We start from the raw sequence: 26,317 nt of genomic DNA, 5'->3' as shown, positions 1-26,317 counted from the left end.
TAACCTTATTGTCTTTGAAAAGAAAAAAACAGAGCATGATATTGGAACCTTAGAAATGAGAGAGAATTTTCCAGTTGTAATGTCCTCATTTGCATGTCATGCTGCTTCTGTTCTGAGCTGTCTGGGGAAGTTCAAGATTAAACTTTCCGTTTGAGTATCACACTGAAAATGTTCAGTCTGGCCCCACACAGAAACTAAGCAGGGATACTTTGTCACTTTGGACTGGACAAAATGACACAGAAACCTTTAAGTGGAGCAGGGCAGCCTGATTGCTTACAGCAGAGCAATTCCATTGCCCCATGGCAGCTGGCATTGCCAAATACTTAGTTCAGAGATCTGAGTATGATGCATATCTATTTGTGGAATAAAATAAAACATTTTGCAGGACACTTGATGCCTTTGCCTATATGAGTCCCTACCTCATGTGCAATGCACACAAACACACACACACACACACACACACACACAACAGAGTTGGGTTTTAAAAATCTACTAGATGAAGTCCTTAGTAGAGATGCACTTAGGTCCTGTTGAATAATTTAGTTACTGCTATTTAGGGGCATTTTAATAAATGGTGCCATTTCTTTAAAAGCTGCTTCTTTCTGATTTGGACAGTAAGGAGAAACTAGTTGTATATTGTCTCCTCCATTCAAATGGAAGCTCCTTGAGGGTTGGTACCATGGTTTTATCTTCATCTCCAGATGGTCTGGTGCCTGACCCCATTAATAAACACTGAAATGTTGACCTTGGTTGTGTAATCAAGCCATCAAACAAACAAGCAGTTATTAAGTCCCTACTATGTTTTATCAATGAGGATGTAAATATGAAGAATGGCCTAATGCCTACCTTCAGAGTTTATATTCTATCTGGGGAGAGAAATGCAGATAAAAAAAATATATACTAGGTAGTTATCCATCCACTCCCCCACTTCCCAATACTTTCTTTCCGTTGCTTATCTCCAATTTATCCTTTCTCTATCATGTGTTCTTATTGTCCCCCATCTTGATTATGAACTCCTTTGGAATAGGGGACTGTCTGTTTTTCTTTCTTTATACTACCAGCACAGAGGATACTTTGTATATGTTTACTGCCGTATTGATGGTGTTGCTTATTGTTATTACAGGTTAGTTGGGGGGAAGGTACTAGCAGTTGTGGGATAAGGAAAGAAAAGTTTCATAGAAAAAATAACTGACCTCACTTACTTAGAATATTCCATCTTCCCGCCCTGCATTTTTGTTCTGTTACCTGGACCTGTAATGAACTTCTTATCTCCACTGCCCCTCAGAAACCCTCTCTTTCTTTAAGACAAAACTCAAACATTATTTCTTTTTTAAAGATTTACTTTTTTTAAAGTTTACTTTTTTTTTCAGTTGACAGAAATCTACCTTCTTTCCCTCCTTTTCCAATCCCTTTGTCCATTAAGAATGAAAGAAAAACATAGCCTCTGTAAACAAGTATGAATAGCCTATTAGAGGTTCCTCTTTTCTCTACATTTTAAACTACCTTCTTTTTGGTTCAGGACCAATACAGTAATGCATAGATAATACTAATATGTGGTTTTCTATGTCAACATGTGGCCTATAGAGAATCTTTTGCAAATGAATTAAATCTTGGACAGAACTTTTATTTATCTGGTCTCTGGATACCTCAGTGGAACTCAACATGGGAATCCAAATTCAGTGAACCATCCAGAGCCTTTCTGATGCCACTGTTACTTTCTGCTAAAAGCAAATATATGATAGCCCAAAATGGCAGTTTTCTTCAGAACCACCTCTCCCCCTCCACCCCCATCACCCTTTTTTCCCCCATTTCTCCTAACAAGCTGTTGGTTTGATTATACTGCTGTGGTGGCAGTAATACCATAAATCAAGTGACTTGAGATAAATATTTCTCTCAGAATTAATTATTCTCCAAAAGATTGTTTATATTTTTAGCTTACTTTATTAGGTGCCAGCAAATGCTTTAAAAATAACAAAATGCTTGGATTTTAAAACTAGAATCTCAGCAACTGTTATTGACATGGCCTTAAATACTCCCTCATTTTCTTCCTTACATTGTTGAAAATAATAACTCAGGGGGGGTGGCTATGTGGTGCAGCGTATAGAACATCATCCCTGGAGTCAGGAGTACTTGAGTTCAAATCCTGTCTCAGATGCTTAATAATTGCCTAGCTATGTGACCTTGGGCAAGTCACTTAACCCCATTTGCCTTGCAAAGACAAAAAACAAAATAAAAACATAAAAACAAACAAAAAAAGAAAATAATATCTCAAATATTTAGACCCTTAAAAAACCTTTTCTTTTGATTCTAATCCATAGTAACCAGATGAAATGAATGAGTAATTGAATCAAATTATCAGCTTATACAGGCTTTTTGGAAGAACAGAGCCATTTAACCTTATAGTGATAGAAGATGTGATCCCAAAATATGAGAATAATTGGCTTTCTTAGTATTATTGGAGTTCCACCATAATGCACTTAAATTGAAGACTGTGGTGGTCTGTTGTTTTTGTTCAGTGGTTTTTAGATCCATCTTACTCTTCGGAACCTCATCAGGGATTTTCTTGGCAAAGACCTAGAGTGCCATTTGTTTCTCCATTCATTGTGAGGAACTGAGCAGACAGGGTTAAGTAAGCCCAGGGTCCCTCAGAGAACCCATTTGAACTCAGAAAGATGAGTCTTCCTGACTCACCTGTTTTCTATCCATTGCATTATCTACCTGCCTCTTTGGTAGTGTAATATAGGTAGATGGTTTTTCTCCCTAAGCAGAGATTATTAGTTCTTCCAGGACCAATTTAGCACCTCAAATATTTTCATAGCAAAGGACAGGTAGCAGCAGGTTCCCAAGTTCTTATGTGTTAAATAATTTATAAGTAATAAAAACTAATATGAAATAAGAACAAGTAATGTGAAAAAGGTTTCCCCCTCCTTAGAGACTTTTTTTTTGGCTTAATTTAAATATTCTTCCCCCCCTTCTACGAAGGAGCTTCTAAATTATGGCTAGTTGCTTCATGTTGGCTTCTCTCTTTCCCTACTTCCTTACTTTGAATATTCCCCAAGGTTCTATCATCTGTTCTTTTTTTTTATTCCTCAGCTCTTTGAAATGGGTTATCTTATCCATTCTCATAGCCTCAACTGTCACTTCTTTGTGGACATTTCCCAAATATACTCTAGCCTCCAGTTTCTCCTGCCTGACTTCTCCAGATCCACATATCAATCCATGAGCCATATGCTAAATTTCAGGGTTTCATGGGCCCTAGTGATAAAGATGATGGTGGTGGTGGTGGTGGTGGTGGTGGTGGTGGTGGTGGTGATGGGTGACTGACATTTATATAATACTTTAAATATTTGTTTCATCCTCACAATAGTCACATAAGGTGAGTTCAACTATTAATACCCTCATTTTACAGGTGAAGAAAATGAGTCTTAGAAAGATTAAATGACTTGCCTAAGCTAAAGCAGATAGTAACTTTCTTAAGCCAGGTTTTCAACCTTTTTCTTGCCAACTCCAACTCTAGCACTTTGTCCACTAAATCAAAAACTTTTTCTTCAACCACTCCCTTTTGACCACCTAATGTCTCTACAATTTCAATTTATTTCTTCTTTAGGTGGTTGGTCACTTACCTAAATTAATTGGAGGATTGTGGAGGAAGGCCATGGATTATTATGAAACATTTAAAATTTTGCTTTGGGGTACATTATTTCATAGTAGATTTGCTTTCATAATTTTATTCAAATTAACATTAAAATAATTTTGTATTTCTTGAATGCTAAATGGTAGAACAAAGTGACTAAGGAGTTCTTTTTGTACAAGTGAAAATCTAATCTATGATAAATTTGTTGCAGACAATGTATCTGTAAATTCATGTATATATAAAATATATTAGTTATATATGTATATGTTTATATAAAACATATATATATATATATATACATACATATAAACTTTTGCAGATCATGGAAAGCTTTTTAGACATATGACTGGTCTGTTTTATTGGTTTTTGTCTTTAGGGGTCTCTAATAAAATTCAAAGATTACATCACTGATATAGAAAGAAGGAAAGTTTTCTTCCTTCTTTAGATCTGGTTTCTTTTGGGGGGGGTTGTTTGGGTTTTTTTTTTTTTTGCAAGGCAGTGGGTTTAAGTGACTTGCCCAAGGTCACACAGCAAGATACTTAAGTGTCTGGGTTTGATTTTGAACTCAGGTCCTCCTCCTGATTCCAGGACTGGTGTTCTATATGTGCGCCACCTAGCTGCCCCCCTTCTTTAGATCTGAAGAGACTGTTGTCTTAAAGGATACCAACAAACACAAGTCTGATCCTTGTTTTCTATAACATAGACCTTTTGGTGGGGCAAATTAATCCAGTTCATAAAATACTAAAACAGGTTGCTGTGGTAAAGGAGGAAAGTCAGGTGGTAGCCTGTTAGTTGGAGAGGATCAACATCATCAATCACATTGCTTATGGAGCCTTTGAGATATTAGCCTAGAGATAACTGTAAATTATTAATAAATATAGATTGTGAACCTTGAAAGAATGCAATGATAGACAAAACTGTAGGGAAAAAAATATGTGAAATAAACAAAAAAAGATGCAGATGAAGGAGCCTATTAGAGGTTCCTCTTTTCTCTAAATTTTAAACTACCTTCTTTTTGATTCAGGAGCAATACAGTAATGCATAGATAATGCTAATACATGGTTTTCTATGTCAACATGTGGCCTATAGAGATCCTTATGTATGGCTTAAGTGACTCCTGTTTCTATTTGAGTTTAATTTAGAATCCAGTGCTTCATACACACCATATTTCCAGAATCTGGAAATAAATTTGTGTGTGTGTGTGTGTGTGTGTGTGTGTGTGTTTTAGAGCCAGAAAGAACTGTGTTAAAATATTCAGGGTCAGTAATAGATAATGAAGACTACCTTCCCTCCCTCCCTGAGTTTGTACAAGTCTGGTGGAATGCTAGCTGGGGAGGGAGGACTTTCAACAAGCCTGAGTAAATCATACCTTGTCATCCCGTCCGTCTACTGTGCCTCTGGGCTCTTAACTTGAAGCTCTTGTGGAGCCTTATAAAGCCTGCCTAACTGACGTGTAAACAGTGGAAGTGAATCCCATTGCTGGGAATCCAAGGGGGGACGTCCTGTTCACTGTTTCTCCGGCTGGTGTATTTGGTCTGCAGCTTTCTGCCCCAGGATCAGAACTCCCAGATAAGTTGCCGCTTCAGGATGGCATTCCCAGGCAGGGTCCATCCCTTTGTCATTCCAGAAAACGAAGAAATCCCACAGACTATAATTAATGATGTCCACGATGCTGATGGGAACGAAGGCGAGAAGGCTGTGTCCAAACTGCAGCATAGGCAAAGTGACATAAAAGTCTACAAGGAATTCTGTGACTTTTATGCAAGATTGTAAGTTTTCTCTCTCCCAGGGTGGGGGCTCTACTGATGGGAATCTCATGTTCCCAGCATTTTAAACTCCCTGGCTATTTTAACATTGTGTCCTTGTAGAAATGTTTTGAAGGGTGGTGAGTCTTTGGTAACTATGCCTGCTGTTAGCAAATTGGTGGGTTTACACCTTCTGTAGATTTTCTTGATTTTGCTAGTTAATGTGGTCTATTAAGATAAAAATACTTTTATATTAGCTGTGGTCACCTTTCTTCATTTAGGAGGGAACAGCAAAAACAAATATTCATTTCTTTTATAGCACAAGGAAGAAATGTTTGCTCCAAATTAATGAATTCTTATATTTTCCTGTCAGATCTTAAAAGTTTTTGTCCATTTCAGACACTGTTAAATTTCAAGGCAAATTAGAGGGGAATCACTTAGAGGCTCTGACAACATATTTGTCAAGAATTGTTTTAATACATAAGTACATCTACAATGCCTAGAACTAGATTATACTCTAGTAATGGTTCTTAGGGAATTTGATTTAATGAATAAAAATAGTTAATGATTGGCTGAGCTGGTTACCTATAAATAAATGCTTTTAAAGTTTCTTAAAGTGATTATCATATACATAATAACCTAAGATCCTCTCTGTAGGATTAATTGGGGAGAGGAAAGAGCAATAACCACAAAAGATGTGAAGGCATAGATGACAAACCATCCACAATGATTTGGGGATGCCACATTAAGGAGATCATATTCGTGGATATAAATTATCTTTGCTAAGTAAGCTCCCCTTTTTTCATGAATAGTATAGACATAAACAGCTGGGAGGCCCAGGTCACATAATAATGCATTTTTTGTATTATTGAAGATTCAAATGAGCATAGATTGAATTAATATCTGGTTTACTACTTCTGGTTAGTGATCCTTAAGTGCTGTTCAGAATGTAACGCTTTGGTCCCATTTAGCAACTCCATTTGTTGAGAGTGTGGCTTGCTATCATTATATTGTAATCAAGATTTATATTGTCCAAAGAATTTTTTTTAATGAGGTTTTGTTTAAAAATTACTTATATAAAAAGTTTCCCAAAACTCTCAGCACTTCTAAGCTATAAAAACTTAGAACTTCATTGAGACGAAAGCGCTTTATTTTTATTTTTACATCACCTGAATTTACCCTATATACTTCCTCACTTCTTCCAGAAAGCTATTACATATAACAATACATTTTAAAGAAAGAAAAAGAGACAAGAAAAAAAAAGAATTAGCAAAACTGGTCCATAATATGGTTGGGTTGGGGGGGGGGGGGTTGAATTTGAACCTATATGCAATGTTCTATACAGGAACCTCCCAGATTTACAAAAGAGGTTTCTTATCTAGGGAATTTCTAGAGCTGATCTCTAGAACTACTGGTGTTCTAATGAAAACCAGAAAAATGCTTTATCTTAGCCTAGTATCCTAGTAAGCGCTTATAAGTGCTCCTTGTTGAATTATTGATTAATCTTGTATAGTATAGTGGATAGAGTACTGTATTTAGTCAGAAAGCCTAGACTTCTAGCTCTTACTCTCTGACTATCCTTGTGACAGTGAGAAAATAATTTAACCTCTCTGAGTCCATTTTTTCTTTTGTAAAATAAGAGAATTGTACTAAATGATTTTCATGATCTCTCTGTGCTCTCATACCTGGTGACAGTAATTACACTACCTATTTCACAGTTGCTCTGAATGATGTTTTATAAAATGTAATACTCATAAATATGTGTAATTATTTTCAGAAAGCTACAACAAATAGAAAAGGGGGAGACGAACACATTTAAATATGGAAGACAATACATACATAACGCTTATTTTAGAACAAATTGATTTACTAGTGATAGGTTATTGTTTAAGAAAATTCTAAACTGAGAATTTAAACGTTCACCAGGTTTTTTTGCATGAACACTTTCTGATTTCATGTCCTGGAAAATTAGCTGATTATAATTAGCCATGTTGCTTCTGTGAGCTCTTGTATGAATTCTCCTTTGTTGGCAGATAGCTTTGAAGATCCTTCATTGTCTGATTATTTTTATCAAAAAAATTACACTGTGATATGTAGCAGTTACTATATGATGATGTTTTTTGGAAACCATATTGCATTATTTCAAACTTGGCTACTAGGCATTGTGCCTTAACATTGAGGGGTTCAAAAAGAGGCCAATGACAGTTTTTGCTCTAAAGGAGCCCACAATCTAATGTGGGGCACAACAAGCAAACAAATCTTGCAAACTTAGCTATCTATATCATAAATAGGAAGTAATTAAGAGAGGGAAGGTACTAGAATTAAAGGGGACTGGGAAAGGCTTCCTGTAGAAGGCGTGGGATGATGCTTATACTGTTTTCACACAGATTTCATTTCAGCTAGACTAAAAACTGGGACTATATTGTTATGGGTGGGGGAGGGCAACAGGAAATGTACAGTACAGCTGAGGCATGTTATAAATATTATTTTTACTTCTATCTCCCCCTTTCTTTGGTGGAAGAGGGAAGGGAACTGGGAAGGGTTAATATGCTTTACCTTGTGTTTTAAATCCTTAGTTGAATTTAGTGTAGCTTCTAATTATTTATAAGAAAGTTTTATAAGTCAGACCTTAGAGGCAGAATGAGACTTGAATTTAATCCAGATAAATTGTCACTATGAAACTGTTTGACCTAGGGCACATTATTTAAGCATATTATTTAACCTTTCTGTGCTTCCTCTTCATTATTCTATAATACGGAAATAAGAGTTCAGTAATTCCCCCAGTAGGATTTTAATAAATATTTTCTGGTTGACTCAATACTAGAGTAAATAAGTTTATGTATATGTGAAAGCTGTTTAGAAAGCATAAAACCCTACAATTAAAAGGTAACTTTTTTTTTGCAGATTATTATTGTTACAATTATAATTGTGTTGTGAATTACTGATTCACAATTGGTTGAATTATTTTTAGGAAAAATATCCTTTATTCAGGTAGGGTCTTTGTTGTTGTTTGTTATACTGTTTATTTTTCCTTTCCCTTTTCTTATCCCTTTCTTAAAGTGGCCCAGGAAGGAGAAAGTGATGTTTGATCTTTTTTTGGCTAATAGAGGATTTGATTTTACCATTGGTGATAGAGAGTATAAAGAATAGTAGTCTTGGAGTCAGAAAATCAAGTTCAAGGTTGTGATTGAGCTTGCTGTGTGAGCATATAGGTGAGCCTTACTGAGTCTCAATTTTCTCCTATGTACAATAGGTGCAGTAATACTTGGAGTACCTACATCAAAGGGATATGATGAGGAAAGTACTTCAGAAAACTTAAAATGACTAAATAAATGCAAGTGATTATCATGATAACTTTAAAAAGAAAAATAGGTAAATGTGGGTTTGAAATAGACTAACAAGTCCTTCCTTTTGCTTCTCTCCCTTTCTTTCTACCCTCCCCCCTTCTCACCTCACCTCACTTTAAATTCCAAGGAAGGGGAGTGAACATGCTGCATTCCTTTCTAAGTATTAGCTCATAACAGCTAATATTTATTAAATATGGACACTTTACCATGATTATTTCATTTGATCCTCACCACAAATCTGGGTTTGTTCAGTCATGTCCTACTCTTTATGACCCCATTTGGGGTTTCTTGTTTCTTAGCGCTTTTCTTGCCATTTCTTTCTCTATCTCATTTAGTAGATGAGAAAACTGATGTCCAGGGTCACATAGCCACTAAGTGTCTGAGGCCACATTTGAATTTAGGAAGATAAGCTCTATTCATACCTCTGCCACCTCTTGCCCCCAACTCTGGGAGGTAGATGCTATCTCCATTTCACAGATGAGGAAACTGAGGCACAGGGTAAGTTACTTGCCCAAGGCTACATAGTTAAGTGTCCTAAATGCAATGTGAAAAACTGCTTCTTGTCTAACTATTGATTATTCCTTTGTAGTTTTTCTTTTTAATATTTTATTATTTTTCCAACAACATGCAAAGATAGTTTTCAGCAATCTTTTTTTTGGTAAGATTTTTCTCCCTCCCTCCCTCCCTTCCTTCCCTCCACCCCCTAATAGAAAGCAATCTAATCTAGGTTATACATGTATAAGTTTGATAAACATATAATCATTTTATGAAAGAAGAATCAAATCAAAAAGGAAGGAAGAGCATGAGGGAGGAAAAAAACCCAAATTTTTAAAACTGAAAGCAGTAAACTTTGGCCTACATTCAGACTCCATAGTTCCTTCTCTGGATATGGATGATATTTTCTATCACAGATCTTTTAGATTGTCTTTGATCGTTGTGTTGCTGAAATGAACATGTCCATTGTAGTTGACCCCATTTTGTTGTTAGTGTGTATAATGTTCTGCTTCTGCTCATTTCATTCAGCATCAGTTCATGTAAATCTTTCCAGGATTTTCTGAAGTTCCCTTTCTCCTGATTTCTTCTAGAACAATAGTACTCTATCCTATTTATATACCATGATTTATTCTGCTATTCCCCAACTGATGGGCATCTCCTCAATTTCCAATTCTTTGCAACTACGAAAAGAACTGCTATAAATATTTTGTACATGTGTTTTATTTTTTTTACCCTTTTTTTGTTATATCTCTGGGAAACAGACCTAATAGTGTTAATGCTGCATCAAAGGCACAATTTTATTGCCCTTTGGGCATGATTTCAAATTGCTCTACAGAAAGGTTGGAGCCATTCATAACTCTACCAACAATGCATTGGTGAATTTTTCCATATTTAATGCTTGCAGCAATGATCCACCAGACAAAAGATTGTCCCTTGAAGAAACCTTAATCAAACTACCTTAATACTTAAGGCCAGCCCTTTCTAGACAAAATAGAGTGATTTTGTGATTTGGGGTAGTCCAAAACTAGACATCTTATAGCTTTAGATATTGGATCTAGAGATAAAAGATAACTGAGATAATCTTGGCCAGATTTCTTATGTTATAAATGAAAAGTTCATATTCTAGAAAAATAAAAAAGACTGTATGTGAAGACATAGACTCAGCTATTGGGGAGGCTGAGACTGGTAAAACTCTTGAACTCTGGTCTTCTGAACCACAGGAGGCTATGTCCATTTCACTTTTTTTGCATTGATATGATGAACTTCCAGAAGCAACAGAAAGGACATAAGGTTGTCTAAGGAAAGGTGAACCAGCCTACCTCCGAAACAGGAGTCAGAACTCCTATGTGCATCATTAATGGAATCACCTATATTTCCTATATGGGCAAAAAAGATGAAAGGAAAGTAAAATAATATGCCCAAGGTCTTATAGCTAGCACTGTAGCTTGGCAAAACTAAGGGTCTTCTAGTTGAAGGACCCCATCTCCCTTTCCCCTCTCCACTTTCCCTTTCCCCCACCTCGGTATGTGTGGTTTAGGAGGCGATTACCTTCAGGAAATTGCAAACCTTTAGTGACCACAAACTTCTCCCTGGAACAAAGGCCTATTGTCTAATACCAATATTCTATTGGTGTTGTCAGGTATGAATTATACTACACAATAGTCTTCAAAGAATTGAAAATTATTATTGCAGAGAGAGTGATGGTACAAAGTGGATGTAAACTAACTGCAACATACAGTAAATAAGGAACTCCAAAGAAAACTTGGAGGAAAGGATATTATCAGGAAAATGTATGAATAGAAAAGAAAGTAGACTGGCCATTTGTCAGGGTGCATTATAGAGACAATGTGAGTGTATTACTAATTTCTTCAAAATAGCATTTGGGGTCAAATTTATAGGAGAGATGACCAAAAGTTACACTATTTGATAAAATTTGAGATTGATTCGTCAATTAATTGACACATTTTTCTTGACTACTTACTGTTATGAGGCAAAAAAAAAGTAATAGACATGTTGCCTGATGACAAGATTCACTGGGTAATAAGCATGATACAGTAATAGTATAGGGGAACACAAAAGACTATCTCTAGGCTTCTTACTCTAAAATTGTGTAATTCCAAGATAGCAATGCATGTCGTGACCTTCTTTTAAAAGTGCTTAATTGTGGATTTATAATACCATTAATTATAATACAATTAGACAATAGAACAGTGGGCTCTTGAAACCTTAGGTACAGGAGTTTCCTGATACAGGAAACAGAATCCTGATTTTGAATCTTAGCTCCAATAGTTTGGCACCCACAGGTAAATTGCTTAACTTCCCAGAACCCTCAGTTTGCTTGTCAATAAAATTAGGATGATATGTGTGTACTGCCTTTGTCTTGGGTTGTTGTTAGCAGAGTCTTTGTAAACCTTAAAGCACTACAGGAATGCAAGTTAGTATTGAGAGACAGGATGGGAGAGTGGAAAGATCATTGTTTGTGAGAATTCAGAAGACTTTGGTTGGAATGAGGGTTCCCACAGGTGAACATGGACACCCCAGTTTCAACATTGGCAAAATAGGTATAGTCATACTTAACACAACCTATCTCATGTTGTTTTTGCAACTTAAAGAAATCCAATCATTATATGAAAATAGTAACTTCTTAAGCAGTAGTTTTTTTTACAATTTCCAAACAAAGGAGCCACCTGGGTTAAAGTATCAACATTTCTACCTGTATAACCTGTTCTGTTTGGCAATAATACTCCATTTTGGAATCTCATTAACATTTTTATCAGAGTAAAGAACCTTTTGAGATGATTTCATTTGATAGTTCAATAATCAGGTTTTTTTTTAGAAAACCCTGATTTGTACATAGTGCCATTTACATGTCTGTCTATATTAAGAGAAACTGAACATAGGTAAGCAATGTGTGGGATAAAATACACACCCCTGAGCCTGCATTTCAGATACCCCACAACCTGACTTCCATCCATGTTTCCATCTTAATTCTCTCTCATCTGTTAAGTGTCTTTCATTCCATCCAAACTGACCTTCTAGTAGCTTCTCCAGCAGGACAGTCTCCCTGTCTTTATGCTGTGGAGGTGGAGGGGTTAGGAAAGTGGTACATCTCAGATGTAATATATTCCCTTCCTCATCCCTGTTTTTTAGTAACTCTACTTTCCTGATCTTTTTGGTCCAGTTGTTTTCTCTTTCCCAAGATTGTTTTATATTTCTTCATAAATCTATATATCTACACGTATATATAAAATTTGTCCTTAATTATCTATCCATCTAAAGATTTTAATCCCTTCATTAGAAAGTTGTTGATTAGAATTCTTTAAATATAAATTCCTAGAGATTAGAGATCACAGATAATCATTCAAGTCACTATGGTCTAAACATATTAGTAATGGGTATTTTAAAAATTATTTATTTAGTTTTCTTTTACATTGATTTTTAAAACTTTCAGCTCCAAATTCTCTCCCTTCCTCCCATCCTACTTCCACTTACTGAGAAAATATGTGATTTGATATAGGTTATAAATGTATGATCATGTAGACATTTTCATAATAGTCACGTTATCAAAGAAAACATTGGCACCCCTCCCCCCAAAGAAAAAGAAACCTCAAGAAAATTAAAGTTAAAAAAAGTAGACATCAATCTGTATTCAGACACCATCAACTCTTTCTCTGGGGATAGGTAGCATTCTTTGTCATAAATTGGGGATAATTTTTAAAGTATTTTTGATGCTTATTGTTACAATATTAATTTTGGTAGCTAGGAGAGTGGATAGACTGCTATTCCTAGAGTCAGGAATGAGTTCAAATCTGACCTGATATTTACAATCTGTGTGACCCTGGCCATGTCACTTCATCCTGTTTGCCTCAGTTTGCTCATATGTAAAATGAACTGGAGAAGGAAATGACAAACCACTCCAGTAAAATCCTAAATGGGTCCACGAAGAGTCATTCTGACGCAATGAAACAACTGAACTACAAGAGAAATCTTGGCAGCTTTTGCCTGGGCTTAAGCTTCTCCAAGTATTAAATGAAGTGAATTTTCTGATCATGTCTTAGGTTCCTTTTTATCTCTGCTGACCTCCCTGTGTTGCCCTTTGTCTTTTATAGCAATATGGCGAATGCTCTGGCTAACGCCCTGTGTGAGCGCTGTAAAGGAGGCTTTGCACCGGCTGAGAAGATCGTGAACAGCAATGGCGAGCTCTACCATGAGCAGTGTTTTGTATGTGCCCAGTGCTTCCAACAGTTCCCCGATGGTCTCTTCTATGAGGTGAGCCAACCCCAACATAAACATATTTCTCTGCTTCCAGTTGCCAGCCTCTAAAATTAAATACAGTAACTTGGTAAATATTAGCTATCAATGACTTGCAAATGGAGGAGGTTGAGAAAAAACTATGAATTTCTTTTTTTCTAATTTTACTATCCACTTGAGTTCCCATTGCATGTGCTTCTGGGTATTTGTGTCTCTTGTTGGAACTGTGACTTCTAAGATAAAGAAAACTCTACCAAGGCAGGTCAGTACTTTCTTTGTTACTTTGAAGGTCTTCTGGGACATTGCAAAGCTATACCTTAGGCAGAGTCACACAATCTGTGTCAGAGGGTGAGACTTGAACTTAGGTCTTTCTGATTTTCACTTCCCTAAGCTGCCTTTCCCATTGTCTCTTACAACATATCACATACAGCATCCACTGTTCCATGAGTATTTGAGACCCCATCAGCTATTCTTCTGATTTTTTTCTGCCTTCCTCAATATAATGCGTAGTATAATAAAGTGTAGTATAATCAGTGTAGTATAATCAAGTCCGTCTTCTTGTTGACACTTGCATTCAACTGTCTAATTTTTACCCCCTTGCCAATTGCTCTTTCTGTATAAAGTATTGATCGGCCTTTTCTCCAATTATCCATGCGTCTTACTTTCTGTCAGATCTACTTCAAGAATAAATTCCTTCAGAAAACTTTTTATTAAGTAAGCCTAACCCGCTCTGAAGGATGGCTTGGTGGCACCATAGATAGTGCTTGCCCCAGAATTAGAAAGACTCATATTTCTGAGTTAAAATGTGACCTCAGACAACCTCCTAGCTGTGTGACCCTGGGCAAGTCACTTAGTCCCATTTATCTCAGTTTCCTCATCTGTAAAATATGCTAGTGAAGGAAATATCCTTGCCAAGAACACCCCAATTTGGGCCATGAATATTTGGAAATAGCTGAACAACAACCACCTCACTTTGACCTTAATGACTTTTTTTTGAATTTTACAATTTTCCCCCTAATCTCATCCCCCCCCCACGGCAGTCTGATAGTCTTTTCCTTATTTCCATGCTATACATTGATCAAAATTGAATATGTTAGGGGAGAAATCATATTCTTCAAGAAAAAATAAAACCTAAGAGATAGCAAAATTATATAATAAGACAACTTTTTAAAAAAAAATTAAAGGTAATAGTCTTTGGTTTTGTTTAAACTCCACAATTCTTTCTCTGGATACAGATGGTATTCTCCTTCGCAGATACCCTAAAATTGTCCTTGATTGTTGCACTGATGAAATGAGCAATGACTTTTAAAAAAAATTTTTTTTTCACAAGGTAATGGGGTTAAGTAACTTGCCCAAGGTTGCACAAGGAAGAATTAAGAGTCTCAGGCCAGATTTGATCTCAGGTCCTTCTTACTCCAGGGTCAGTGTTCTATCCACTGCACCACCTAGCTGCCCTGTCCTTTATGACTTTTGTCTGAGCCTCAGGCTCTCTGCTAGTAAAACAATAGCTGTATTAAATGATTTCTAAAGACCCTTCTGTCTTGAAGTATTTGGATGGGTAGACATAGATCTTAAAGTTCAGATCCAGCCTCTTAATTTTACAGATGAAGAAACAGAGACCCAGAGAGGAACCCCTCCAGAGTCCCACAGTAGTAGTGAATGGCAAAGCAGAGGATAGATCCTGGGTACTGGGATTGCCCTTTTTCTTGGTCCCCTCAGCAGTTCTTCCCATGGTGCCTTAAAGGTATCTCAAGTATATATGTAGATATACATTTAGATGTGTGTGCAAATATGTATGAGAAATTTCTATATTTATAAAATTTACATTACACACATATACACATACACACACATACAGTTTTTTCAAAAGCTGAAATTATTTCTTCCACTTCCTTTGAATCACTAACAGTACCACAGCTAATTACTGTCCCTACAATATGTTTACCAAATACATGTGTCAAAACACTGTACTAAACATTTTTAAAGATATTTCATTTGATCCTCACAAGAACCCTGAGAGGTAGGTGCTCATTTTATCCAATTATCCTCATTTTAGAATTGAGAAAAATGAGGCAAATGGAGATAAATATTTTGCCCATAGTCACCCAGCTAATATTTTAACTGTTTGAGGCCAGTCTGGAACTTGGATCTTCCTGACTCCAGACTCCAGACTCCAGACTTTGTGGCCACCTGTAGACTGTAGGTAGAGGAATAAGTTAAGGTTAGATTGTAAAAGGATTTAAAAGCAAAACACAGAAGGTTTTTTTTTGATTGTAGAGTTAATAAGTAGCCACAGAAATTTGTTGAATAGAAGAGTGATATGGTCAGACCTTTGTTTAAAGAAAATCACTTTGATAGTTTAGAGAAGAAGAATTACATGGGCTAAAAATAAGGGAGACAAAAATCCAAAAACTAAAATAGTTTAAACAAAAAGCAATGGATGTGTGAAGTATCATGATATCTGTATGACATGGATCAAGATCCTAGAGATAATGTGGAGTTGATTATTAAGTTTTGGCAACTAACTTGTTACATGGAGTGAGAGAGATTGAGGATCCCTGAATAATAGCAACACTGAGGTTCAAATCCTGAGAGACCAGGAGGATAGTGGTATACTTGACAGAAATGGGGAAGATTGGCTGGGAAAGAAAAATAATGAGTTCAGTTGAAAACATGGTGAAAATAAGATATCCAAGAGACATCCAGTTTGAAAGATATTTGGTGATGTGGGACTTGAACTCAGTAGTGAGACTATGACTGGCTATATAGATCTTATCTACACAAAAGTGATAATTAAACTCATAGGAGCTCATAAAGTCATAAAGAGATAGATGGATAGAGGATTTAGTCAACATTTACTATGAATCAGACATCACCCTAAGTACTAGTGATTTAAAGAGATTGGTGAAGGAGTCTTTGAAGATAGAGAACTCCACAAAATAAGTGAGCATGCTCTGGAGTCTGCTCATGAAATGGGGGTCCAGAACAAAGATTCACCAACCAGAAGAGAGAACTATAGGGCAGAGGCATCTCCAGGGGCTCTTGCCATGGAAATGAAGAAAGGTGGAAAATGGGGAATAGATGAGAAGAGAACCTAGGACAGAACTTTGAGAGTTCTGTTTTCCTGTCTCTCCCCCATTGTTAGGGGCATGATAATGATGATCCAATAGCCATCAGATAGACTGGAGAATCAAAAGAGAGCCATGTCAGGAAAACTCAAGAAAGCAAAGAGTATCTAGGAAGAAAGGATATGGTGCTGCAGAAAAGTAGAAGAATACTAAAAATTGCAATTAAGAGATCTTTGGTATCTTTGGATGGAGTCTTTCAATTGAGGGGTGAGGTTTGGAAGCCATATTACAAAGAGTAAAAAATCGAGAAAGGAAAAGAAAAGAAGTAGAGGTATGGAGTATGAAATGCTTTTTTAGGAATTTGGTTAAGAGAGAGCAGAGAAATAAAGCCTGAAGTTCAGTCTAATGAAGATTATTTCATTTTTTATTATGAATTTAAACACACAGAAAGATCATTTACCTATAAACAGCAAAACAAAAGGAGGATTTTGTATAACACCATGAACCTATTTCATGTGCTTACTTTTTTTTGTTTTGGTGAAGAAATTGGGATTTAGTGATTTGTATAGGGTCACTCAACTAATATGAAATACTTTGTTATTTCCTAAATTGTCCTTGCTTATATGTATCTAGTAAAGATGTTTTGAGGATGGTAGGTACAGGCATGTTTGAAGGCCTGTAGACATATCCCATATTTCATTCTCTGTTGTCTTTTTTTATCCTTGATAAAGAAATCATCCTCAGTTAACTGGTGAGACCATCTCAGAAATAGACCATGGGTTAAAATTTAAGGGCATTATCTGTAATGCTCTTTGTTTCAGGGAAAGTGCTATAATAATCCTTGAATAGAACAGAATAATTTATGACTCACCCATCCTACTCTTGTCTTCCTTTTACTACCCAACTATAAATACCTTCCTAGGTCTGCTTGATATTATTAAAAATGACATTACAAATATCCAGATCCAGTTTTTGCGTTGAACCTCACACTTAATTTGGTCTTTCACAGACTCTGTAGGAGGTTACTGTCTCTGATATAAATTATTCCACCCTGAAAAAAACAAAAAATAAAGAAACTTTTTTCAGTTGAAGATATCAGAGCCCTAAAGAATGAATAGAAAAAACTTTCCAGTATAAATGATTTTTGAGAGTGCTTCCTAGAAACAATCAGCTGGAAGAGTGAGACCCAGCAATGATTGGTTGCTTGCAAAAGAACATTTGAAAAAAAATTCATTAGCCTTGCTTTCCATTTGAGAATGAGTCAGTTTGTGCTTTGCCCTCATGCAGTGATAATTTTATCTTTTCCTCCATTATCAGTTTTGCTTCACTGGTTTGTTAACTTCTTTCCTTTGATGTTCAAGCAAACCATTCCCTCATTATCTCTCCTTTCTCTTGCCCAGACAGTGCTTGTTGGTGGGTACTATGGCTAGTTTTCCATGATTTAATTTTGTTGTTGCAGCATTTGAGATTTTCAATTATTTGGAGCTCTTTTATTCTTCTCATTTGTTTTGCCAAAAAGTTTTCTCAAAGCAGACTGTTGTTTTTCTGACTTAATAAAAGCCATAGAAAATTAGCTTCAAAGAGTCCTCCCCTTGTTTGACTGTGGAGGAGATTGAGGGCAAGAGAGGATCCCTCAAAGTCATTCATCTAGTTAATGGTAGAATGCTGAAATCTTGTACAATTTGTATATCACAACCTCCCTTTTCTGCTTCTACAAATTAGACAGGCCAATAGAGCACCAATCTCTCCCCATTCTACTTTGAAAGTCTCCTAGAATTGCTTTAGGTATGAGTCTTGGGTTGTATTAAGTTCAAGAGGAAAAGAGAGATAGATATCTGTTCAGTTTTTTTTTTTTTTTAATAGAGTTTGGGGAAGGATGCTACCTATGTGGACTGTGCATTCCCATTCAGAAGAGGTTACTATATTGTTAGTTTTCAGTGGTGGGATTCATCAAATTCAACATAAAATTAGGTGTCGGTTCTGCCAAACCGGTGAGAATCAGCTGAATCCCACCACTTGGTTCTGCTTCATTGTTTTACTTTGTTGTAAGAGACCTCATGGAGGAGTGGGTAATTTGTAAATGCAAGTTAAATGTGAAAACAAAACACACTTTACTTAAAAATTTTGAATACACTTATTAAGTCATACTTTGTGTATAAGGTAATCCAAAGGTATAAAATTACATAATTTCTACCCTCAACAATCTAAAAAGATGAAACATGTATATAAATTATCCTTCTTGATCCTTTATTTAGAACGAGAAGATAGACTTTTTAAAAAAAAGGAAGAAAGGAACAAGAGAAAAAGCATTCATTTAACTTCTATATGATGGGCATTGTGCAAAAGCACTTTACAAATACTATTTAATTTGATTTTCAAAAATGCTGAAAACTAAGGGCTACTGTTTATCCCCATTATATAGTTGAGGAAATAAAGGCAGGAAAAAGTTTAAATTGCATGACCAGATTCCCAAAGCTACTAAGAGTCTGAGATCTGACTTCAGAGCTCTAACTACTGTATAATTTACCTGCTTCAAATTTGAGAAGTGAAAACCAGGCCTTTAATAAAGTTCCTGCTTTCAACAAGTGGAAATGCATTTCCTTTCAGATATGGGGAACAATGGTATATGTGATTGTGTGGTCACAAGAGTTACTGAGACTAGACTGGAAAAATGATTAGCTGTACAATATTAAAAAAGCAAGTTGTTTAAAATAAGTTGTGGCATCTTTGATGCACAGCGTAAGAAGTTTATATTTTATCAATGGTGAGCTATTAAATGTTTTTGAGTAGATGAGTGTAATCAGATTGGTACTTTAAGATCAGTTAGGAGGTTATTAAAATATACCAGGTAAGAGGCAGTTAAGACCTAAAATGGGTAGTGGAAAGGAGAGAAATTGCCTTGATTGAGTTGACAGGATTTAATAACTAATTAGATGAGAAATCAGAGAGAATATGTTTCTGCATAATGAATAGAAATGTAGAAGATAAAAGGAAGGGCAGATTCGGGGATACAATTTTATCAGTATTGAATATTGAATGTCAGTACAATATCTAATAGGTAGTTGGAAATAAGGGAACATATTAGGAAAGATAGCTAGTAGCTGATAATTACATAGCACTTGGTTTGTGGTAGACTTCATAATTATTATCTCATTTGATTCTCATATCAACTCTAGGCTATTATTATTCCCTTGTTAAAGATGAGGAAACTGAGGCAAGCACATTTGTTGACTTGCCCAGGGTTGAGTAACTCTTAAGTGTCTGAAGCCAGATTTGGACTCAGATATTCAAGTACTAGCACTCCATCCACTGGGCAACCTTGCTTGTAACTAAAGATTTACATAGAAGTAATTACTCATTGAAATCATGGCATCAGTTAAATATTAAACATCTGTTATATATGGGACAGCTGAATGGAGAGAGTGAAATCTAGGACCTGAAGTCAGGAAAACTCACCTTCCTGAGTTCAAATGTGTGACCTAGCTGGGTGACCTGTGTGACCAAGTCACTTCACTCTGTTTGCCTCAGTTTCTTCATTTGTAAAATGAGCTGAGAAGGAAATGGCAAACTTCTCCAGTCTCTTTGCTAAGAAAACCTCCAATAGGATCATGAAGTGATCTGAGCAACAATAATCATGTGCCAGATATGTTTGTGAGACCCTGGTAATCCAAGGACGAAGAAACAACTCCTACTCACAGTTTGCTTACATTCTGATGGGGAGAAATGAATGTGGGATAGTTTTAAGGAAGAAGCTGTAGAGAAAGAAGAGGAAAAGACCTAAGAAACTTGTGAAGATAGTGGCATCCGTTCTTAGAGAACAGAATTAGAGAGAGAAAATCAAAAACATGCAAAGTAGGTGAAAAGGTGGAAAGGCAGATAAGGAAGAACCAGAAGAAAGAGAGCTAAAACTGAGGGAAGAGAAAAATGCAAGATGGATAGAGGTGGACCGATCTCTATCTCCCTTGTCATTTTTCTGCTTTAAACTAAATTGAAAGCTGTCTTCAATATTGCAATCTGTGGTCCCTAAAGAAGTTATATGTGAATTTATTTGGGTCCATTATTTGATAGTATGACGTTATATATAATAGAAAGAACACTAGATTTGTAATTTAAGAGGACCTACCTAGATTCAAGTCAGTTTTACTAATGAGGAATTTGAGGGACATATCTTTGGTCAAATAAGCTTCAAGGTCCTTATTAGTAAAAATTAAGATGCCAGATTAGAAATCTAGCACATAGTAAGTACTTAATAAATCCCTAGGTAGATTAATTACTAATTGATCCTAACCTTACCAAGTTTTTAACATTAATCTGAAATGGGCCACATTGCCCACTGGTATTCAAGTCATTCAAAAATAGATTGCAGGAATAACTATGCAGATAGTCTTTAACACATAATTGGGTCTGGAACATTGAAGCCCAAAGAGGACAATTAGATTTATGATTAAAATATTCTGTACTGAAAGTTGATATACCAACATTCCATCATGCCACTGTAATGAAGCTTCATTTGTGTAACTCATTTTTCTGACCCCAAAATTTGAGCCATATTCAGAACTCCTTTGCACTTTTAATCCAAAGATCTCAAATCATCTTATAAACTTGGGTTAAATTTTATATTCATATCTGCAGAGCAAATATTTGTTCAAAATGCATTCTGTGTGGTTTGATGGACCATCTTTCATGAATGGAAGTATTGGCAGGGCCCAAAGTAGGAATTTTTGAGTCCAGATTTATAAAGTTGTGTTTACAGTACTCTGTACTGGCCAAATATTGTGCACCATTGATTTGATCAATGCTTGCTTTCACTTGTTTGTGGCCTTACTTATTGTGCAGATTAAAGTACCTACACACATAATAATTTTTACTTGATTAAATGTCAAAAGACATTTCCTTTCCATCATCTTCTGTGTGACACTAGTCATTTGAGAGAATGATTCACCACTTGACCCTTATTTAAGGGTTATTTAGTAGCCTTAAGGCTTGAAAATGAGAGATTTTCTTTTTAATACTTCACAAAATTGTGAGTACTTGTAAATAAGTTATATCTCAACTGCCCAGCACACTCAGATTCCTGGTACAATTGTATCCTGATTGGTTTTTCAATGATCTGAACTCCCTGTGTGTGAATGTTTTGCTTGTTTGTTTGTTTTTTGTTTTTTCTTTAGGTTTTTGCAAGGCAAACGGGGTTAAGTGGCTTGCCCAAGGTCACACAGCTAGGTAATTATTAAGTGTCTGAGACTGGATTTGAATCCAGGTACTCCTGACTCCAGGGCCCGTGCTTTATCCACTACGTCACCTAGAGGCCCCACGCCACCTAGCCGTCCCGAATGTTTTGTTTATATCAGGAAATGACTGCCTAACTTCACACAATTCATAATCTCAGGGGAGGCAAAGAGATAGGCATTTTGTCACATTGAGATAGAAATGTTCAGCTTAAACAAGTGCCCAATCACATGATTTCAGGATAGTTATATTAAGTAACATTTTTAAAATCCTTTAAATTTGTACTCTAAATCCAAAGTATTACAAAAGTTTATAGAATCATTCTTTTAATCAGTTGTCTGCTAATTTTTTGTCTGCTGATTGAGATGCTTCATCCTACTTCATTAATTATCTTCATTCATCTTTACCATCCATCTGGTTGATTTAAAATGTCGGACTCATGGCTTCTTGAAATTTACAAAGAAAATGGTCCTCTACCTCTGGCTGAGAATGCTTACATTTAATATTCTTCTCTAATTCAAGCAGGGACCCCTTAGGCTTTGTCTCTACTTTGAAATTATCCAATATAGCACCTGGATGACTGAAGCAGATGGAGACAGAATGAACATTTATTAAGTCCATACTATATGTCATCATGTTTCAAATTGTGACATGCAAACAAGCTTACATTTTAATGAGAGAAGGCAGTTGGCAAGGCAGGGTGGGGGTGAGGGAGTCCTTAGAGTGAAGCTGATTAGGGCCCCCTGAAATAGTGGTCCAGACCTGCAATCACTAATAGGAAAGTTTAGTCCCACTAAAACCCAGAAAGTTGGACCTCCAGGTGGAGATGTCTCTAGGATGGCAAAGCAGTTGGTGAGAAGACTATGTGTGTCTCATAAAGAGTAAATATTGATATCCCTTTGGGTCCATTTAGTTTTGACTCTTTTGAAGTCCAAAGCAATGCTGACATCCCCCTTTGTAAATAGTCTATAGACATCTTGGATGATAGAGAGCAAGTTCATTAAGTACCTTGGCCTAATTCACTGTTTAGTGATTTGAGATGATGGGGGGAAGTGTCTAAATCTACCTATATACAGATATTCCCCAGATTCCACTGACAGCTATATATTTTATTTTTATTTGTTTGTTTGTTTATTTATTTATTTATTTATTTTAGGTTTTTGCGAGGCAAATGGGGATAAGTGGCTTGCCCAAGGCCACACAACTAGGTAATTATTAAGTGTTTGAGACCGGATTTGAACCCAGGTACTCCTGATTCCAGGGCCGGTGCTTTATCCACTGCGCCACCTAGCCAGACAGCTATATTTTTTAAACCCAACTCTATTATAAAGTTATTGTTGTAATTTAATGTACCCATTATAGCACCTTGAACATAGGTATTCAATAAGTATTTGATGATGAATGACTCTATATTACTTTATCTGTTGTTGATCACCGAGGAAGATTACATTTACAAGTTACTACTTTTCTAGCTCCTATCCTTGCTACCCTGAATTTTGAATAAATCTATGCTTCTCTAACACAAAAATACAACTTCCTTGTTTATAATCAGAAAGGTGTGTGTCATTGGTAGAGAACTGCTTTGTAAGTCCAATAGAATAGCTGCTTCATCCATGTCCAAGAAGGAAGACTTTGCCAGGAAGTGCTCATGAAGTGAAGGCTCCCAAGTGAATTGGTGGGAGAGCTGATGGTCTACTCTTCTGATTCTTGCACTGTAGAACCACAAAAGCAAAGGACTAGAAAACCTCGCTTAATAAATCAAGCATTCCACCAATGGGAATACTGGTTAAAAAGTGAAGTCAAATCAACATGCATATACTCACATGGATTCTCTAAAGCCACTTAGGAACTTGACCATAGAACCATTACTAACTTATTTGTCTGAGCAAAAAGGCATTCTCTTTCTCAAAAAAAGATAAACAACCCAGAACATGTTATAGGCTTTTTTACTTGTAACTTATTTTTTTAAAGATTTTGAGGGATGGGTAAGAATTGAGCAGATGAAGTTGAGGGAAGAACATTTCAAGCATTGGGAATAAAATCTTGGTTGGTTAACATTAAATTGATTATTCTTAGATATGTTGGCAATATATATATATATATATATATATATATATATATATATATATATGCCATAAGGAGCTATATAAATAAGGTTTTTCCTTAACTTTTGACTCCCAAGGTGAACTGGCTTTACCACTTATCACAGCTCTGATCAGCCTAGAGCTATGATTAAAAATAGTCAAGGACTACCTGTCACCCTCAGAATTAAGCCCAACCTCCTTACCACCTTCTTTTCCCAAATCACCTTTCCAGACTTTGCTACCTTCTTTATGTTTCAGTTAAATAGGATGCCTAATTTCTAAATCCCTGAATTTAATAGCCATCATAGGTGTACTTTGTCATTTCTATGCCTTGGAATCTACTTTGGTCCTCATTTTAGATTTTTCAAATGCTTCCCTGTCTTTCAAATCCCAGTTCAGATTCCACCTTCTCCAGGAAAATTTCCCACATTTTTTTTTTCAATTTAAAAGCACTAATATTTACAATTGCCATTTGTTTTGCCTACTTGATGTTGAGCTCTGTGCTAAGTCATCATTCAGAGTTGCATCATGGACTTGTGGCACACCTGGGAGAACATACAGAGATTTCATGCCAGGAAAACTGATCCTAGAGGTGAAGAGAAAAAAGAAAGAAAGAAAGGTGGAGAGGAACGAGAAAGAAAATGGACTCAGCACCATAGGCTTTCCTTGGTCCACACTGGGGCTAGCAGAAAGCTTCCTATCACTCTTGGTAGAAACTGCGGTGAGAGGCATTCAATATTCATTCCTAAGAAGACAGAATAAGTTCTCAATGATGTTTTAAAAGCCTTGCCTTCCAGGAAATTCTAGCTCTAGTTTTGCCCCTTCAAGAGACTTCTATTTCTGAGGTTCCAAAGTCTCAGCAAAACTCCAGAGTGAAGAACTGGATTAAAATAATCAAAATAAATAAAAATAGAATACAGTATAGATCATGTTAATTTGTGGTTTTCTTAGTATATGGCAACACAGATCCATTTCTATTTTATTATCATACTACTGCTCTAGCCTCCAAGAAAAGATAAAGACAAATGGACTTAAAACTTATAGTCCCTGTGATCCACCCATGACAGAGTTGTTGGTGTTGGAGCAAAGACTGAAGCACATTTTTTATTATTATTATTATTTGGGGGAGGGCGCAGGGCAAATGGGGCTGGGTGGCCTGCCTGGAGAGACGCATAGCAGGGTGATTGTTGGTTGTCTGAGGCTGGATTTGTACCCAGGTGCTCCTGGCTCAAGGGCCAATGCTCTGTCTGCCACCCAGCCACCCCTACTATTATTACTATTCTATTTTATTTTGGGTCTTTTTTTTCTTCTTTTTGGTTTTTGCAGGGCGGTGAGGATCAGGTGGCTTGCATGTCACACGGCTGGGTGATTGTTGGGTCTACGGGGCTGGATGTGGGCTCGGGTGCACGTGGCTCCAGGGCTGGTGCTTCATCCATTGCGCCACCTGGCCATACCTACAATTATTACTGTTATTTTTTTTTTTCATTTTAAGTTTTTTCTCTCCCCTTTACTTTATCACTCAAGAAAGTCTATATTTCTGGGGGAAGGGGGTATTTCATTTACTCTTAAACAAGAATATTTTATTAATTTAAAGAAACATTTGTACAAAATGAGAATAAAAAATTAAATAATAAAAAAGTGAAAAAACAAAACAAAAACTTATAGTCCCTGGAGGGTAAAGAAATGATCACCATGGGAAATTATGGCAAAAATGTTTGCATCTTGGTTGAGCTTGGATTACAACCAAGAATCAAGGTACTTACCTTACATTGTATTCCATTTGAAGTAAATATTATTATATCATGTGATTTATTCTGACAGATTGAGGATAGAGGACATTCAAGAGAATTGGGTAGGTTTTCTATGGGAGATTTATAAGCAAATTTGATAGAGAACTATCCAGGCTCAGAAGGTGTGTGTGGGTTTCAATCCTACACCATTGGAAGCAGTATCCTCATAGGTGAGAGCATGGATTATGTAGGAACGGAAGTATAGAGTTTAAGACTTTAAAAGATAATTCAAAATGGAACCAAGATTTCAGAGTAAAGGCAGGCACTTGCCTGTGCTGTCCCCCCCAGACCATTCAAGTGATGGTGTTAACCAGATTCCAGAGTGGCAGAACCTACAGAAAGACTGAGTGAAACAAGTTTCCAGTCCACAACAACTTGGAAAATTTGTGGGAAGAGTCTGATACACCAACGTGAGAAAGGATTGCAGTGCAGCCTGGCCAGAACAAACCAGCTCTTGCCATCCAGGAACTGAACACAGGGTACCCAGGTCCCTGGATCTGGGACTGTGGTGGTAGTTTCCAGACCTCTCAGCCTGGGGATTTCCAAGGACAATTGGAAAACTCAATGGAAAAACTCTGCTTCACCAAAATGAGGGTGGAGCTTAGTCCAGTGCAGACCCATCCCCAGGCGATCGGGGGTGGGGGGGTGGGGGGGGAGGAATCACCTGGCAGCTGCTT

General features: G+C 36.5%; 1 protein-coding gene across 5 annotated transcripts in view; it reads left to right on the top strand.

Annotated features, from left to right (window-relative positions):
- The window catches only part of LIMS1 (LIM zinc finger domain containing 1), a 215,405-nt gene that overhangs the window by 162,905 nt on the left and 26,183 nt on the right, over positions 1 to 26,317 (top strand). For 3 of the 5 annotated variants that reach the window (XM_074192159.1, XM_074192161.1, XM_074192160.1), the window contains one exon: positions 13,331 to 13,490. In XM_074192159.1, coding sequence (XP_074048260.1) covers positions 13,331 to 13,490 — 160 coding nt within the window. Of the gene's footprint in view, positions 1 to 4,701; positions 5,404 to 13,330; positions 13,491 to 26,317 lie in introns of those variants that run through there. The other 2 variants (XM_074192162.1, XM_074192158.1) reach the window with 2 other exon arrangements.

This window comes from Macrotis lagotis, chromosome 6, assembly GCF_037893015.1.
Source record: "Macrotis lagotis isolate mMagLag1 chromosome 6, bilby.v1.9.chrom.fasta, whole genome shotgun sequence".
NCBI lineage: Eukaryota > Metazoa > Chordata > Mammalia > Peramelemorphia > Peramelidae > Macrotis > Macrotis lagotis.
This window is presented reverse-complemented; position numbering and strand designations above follow the sequence as displayed.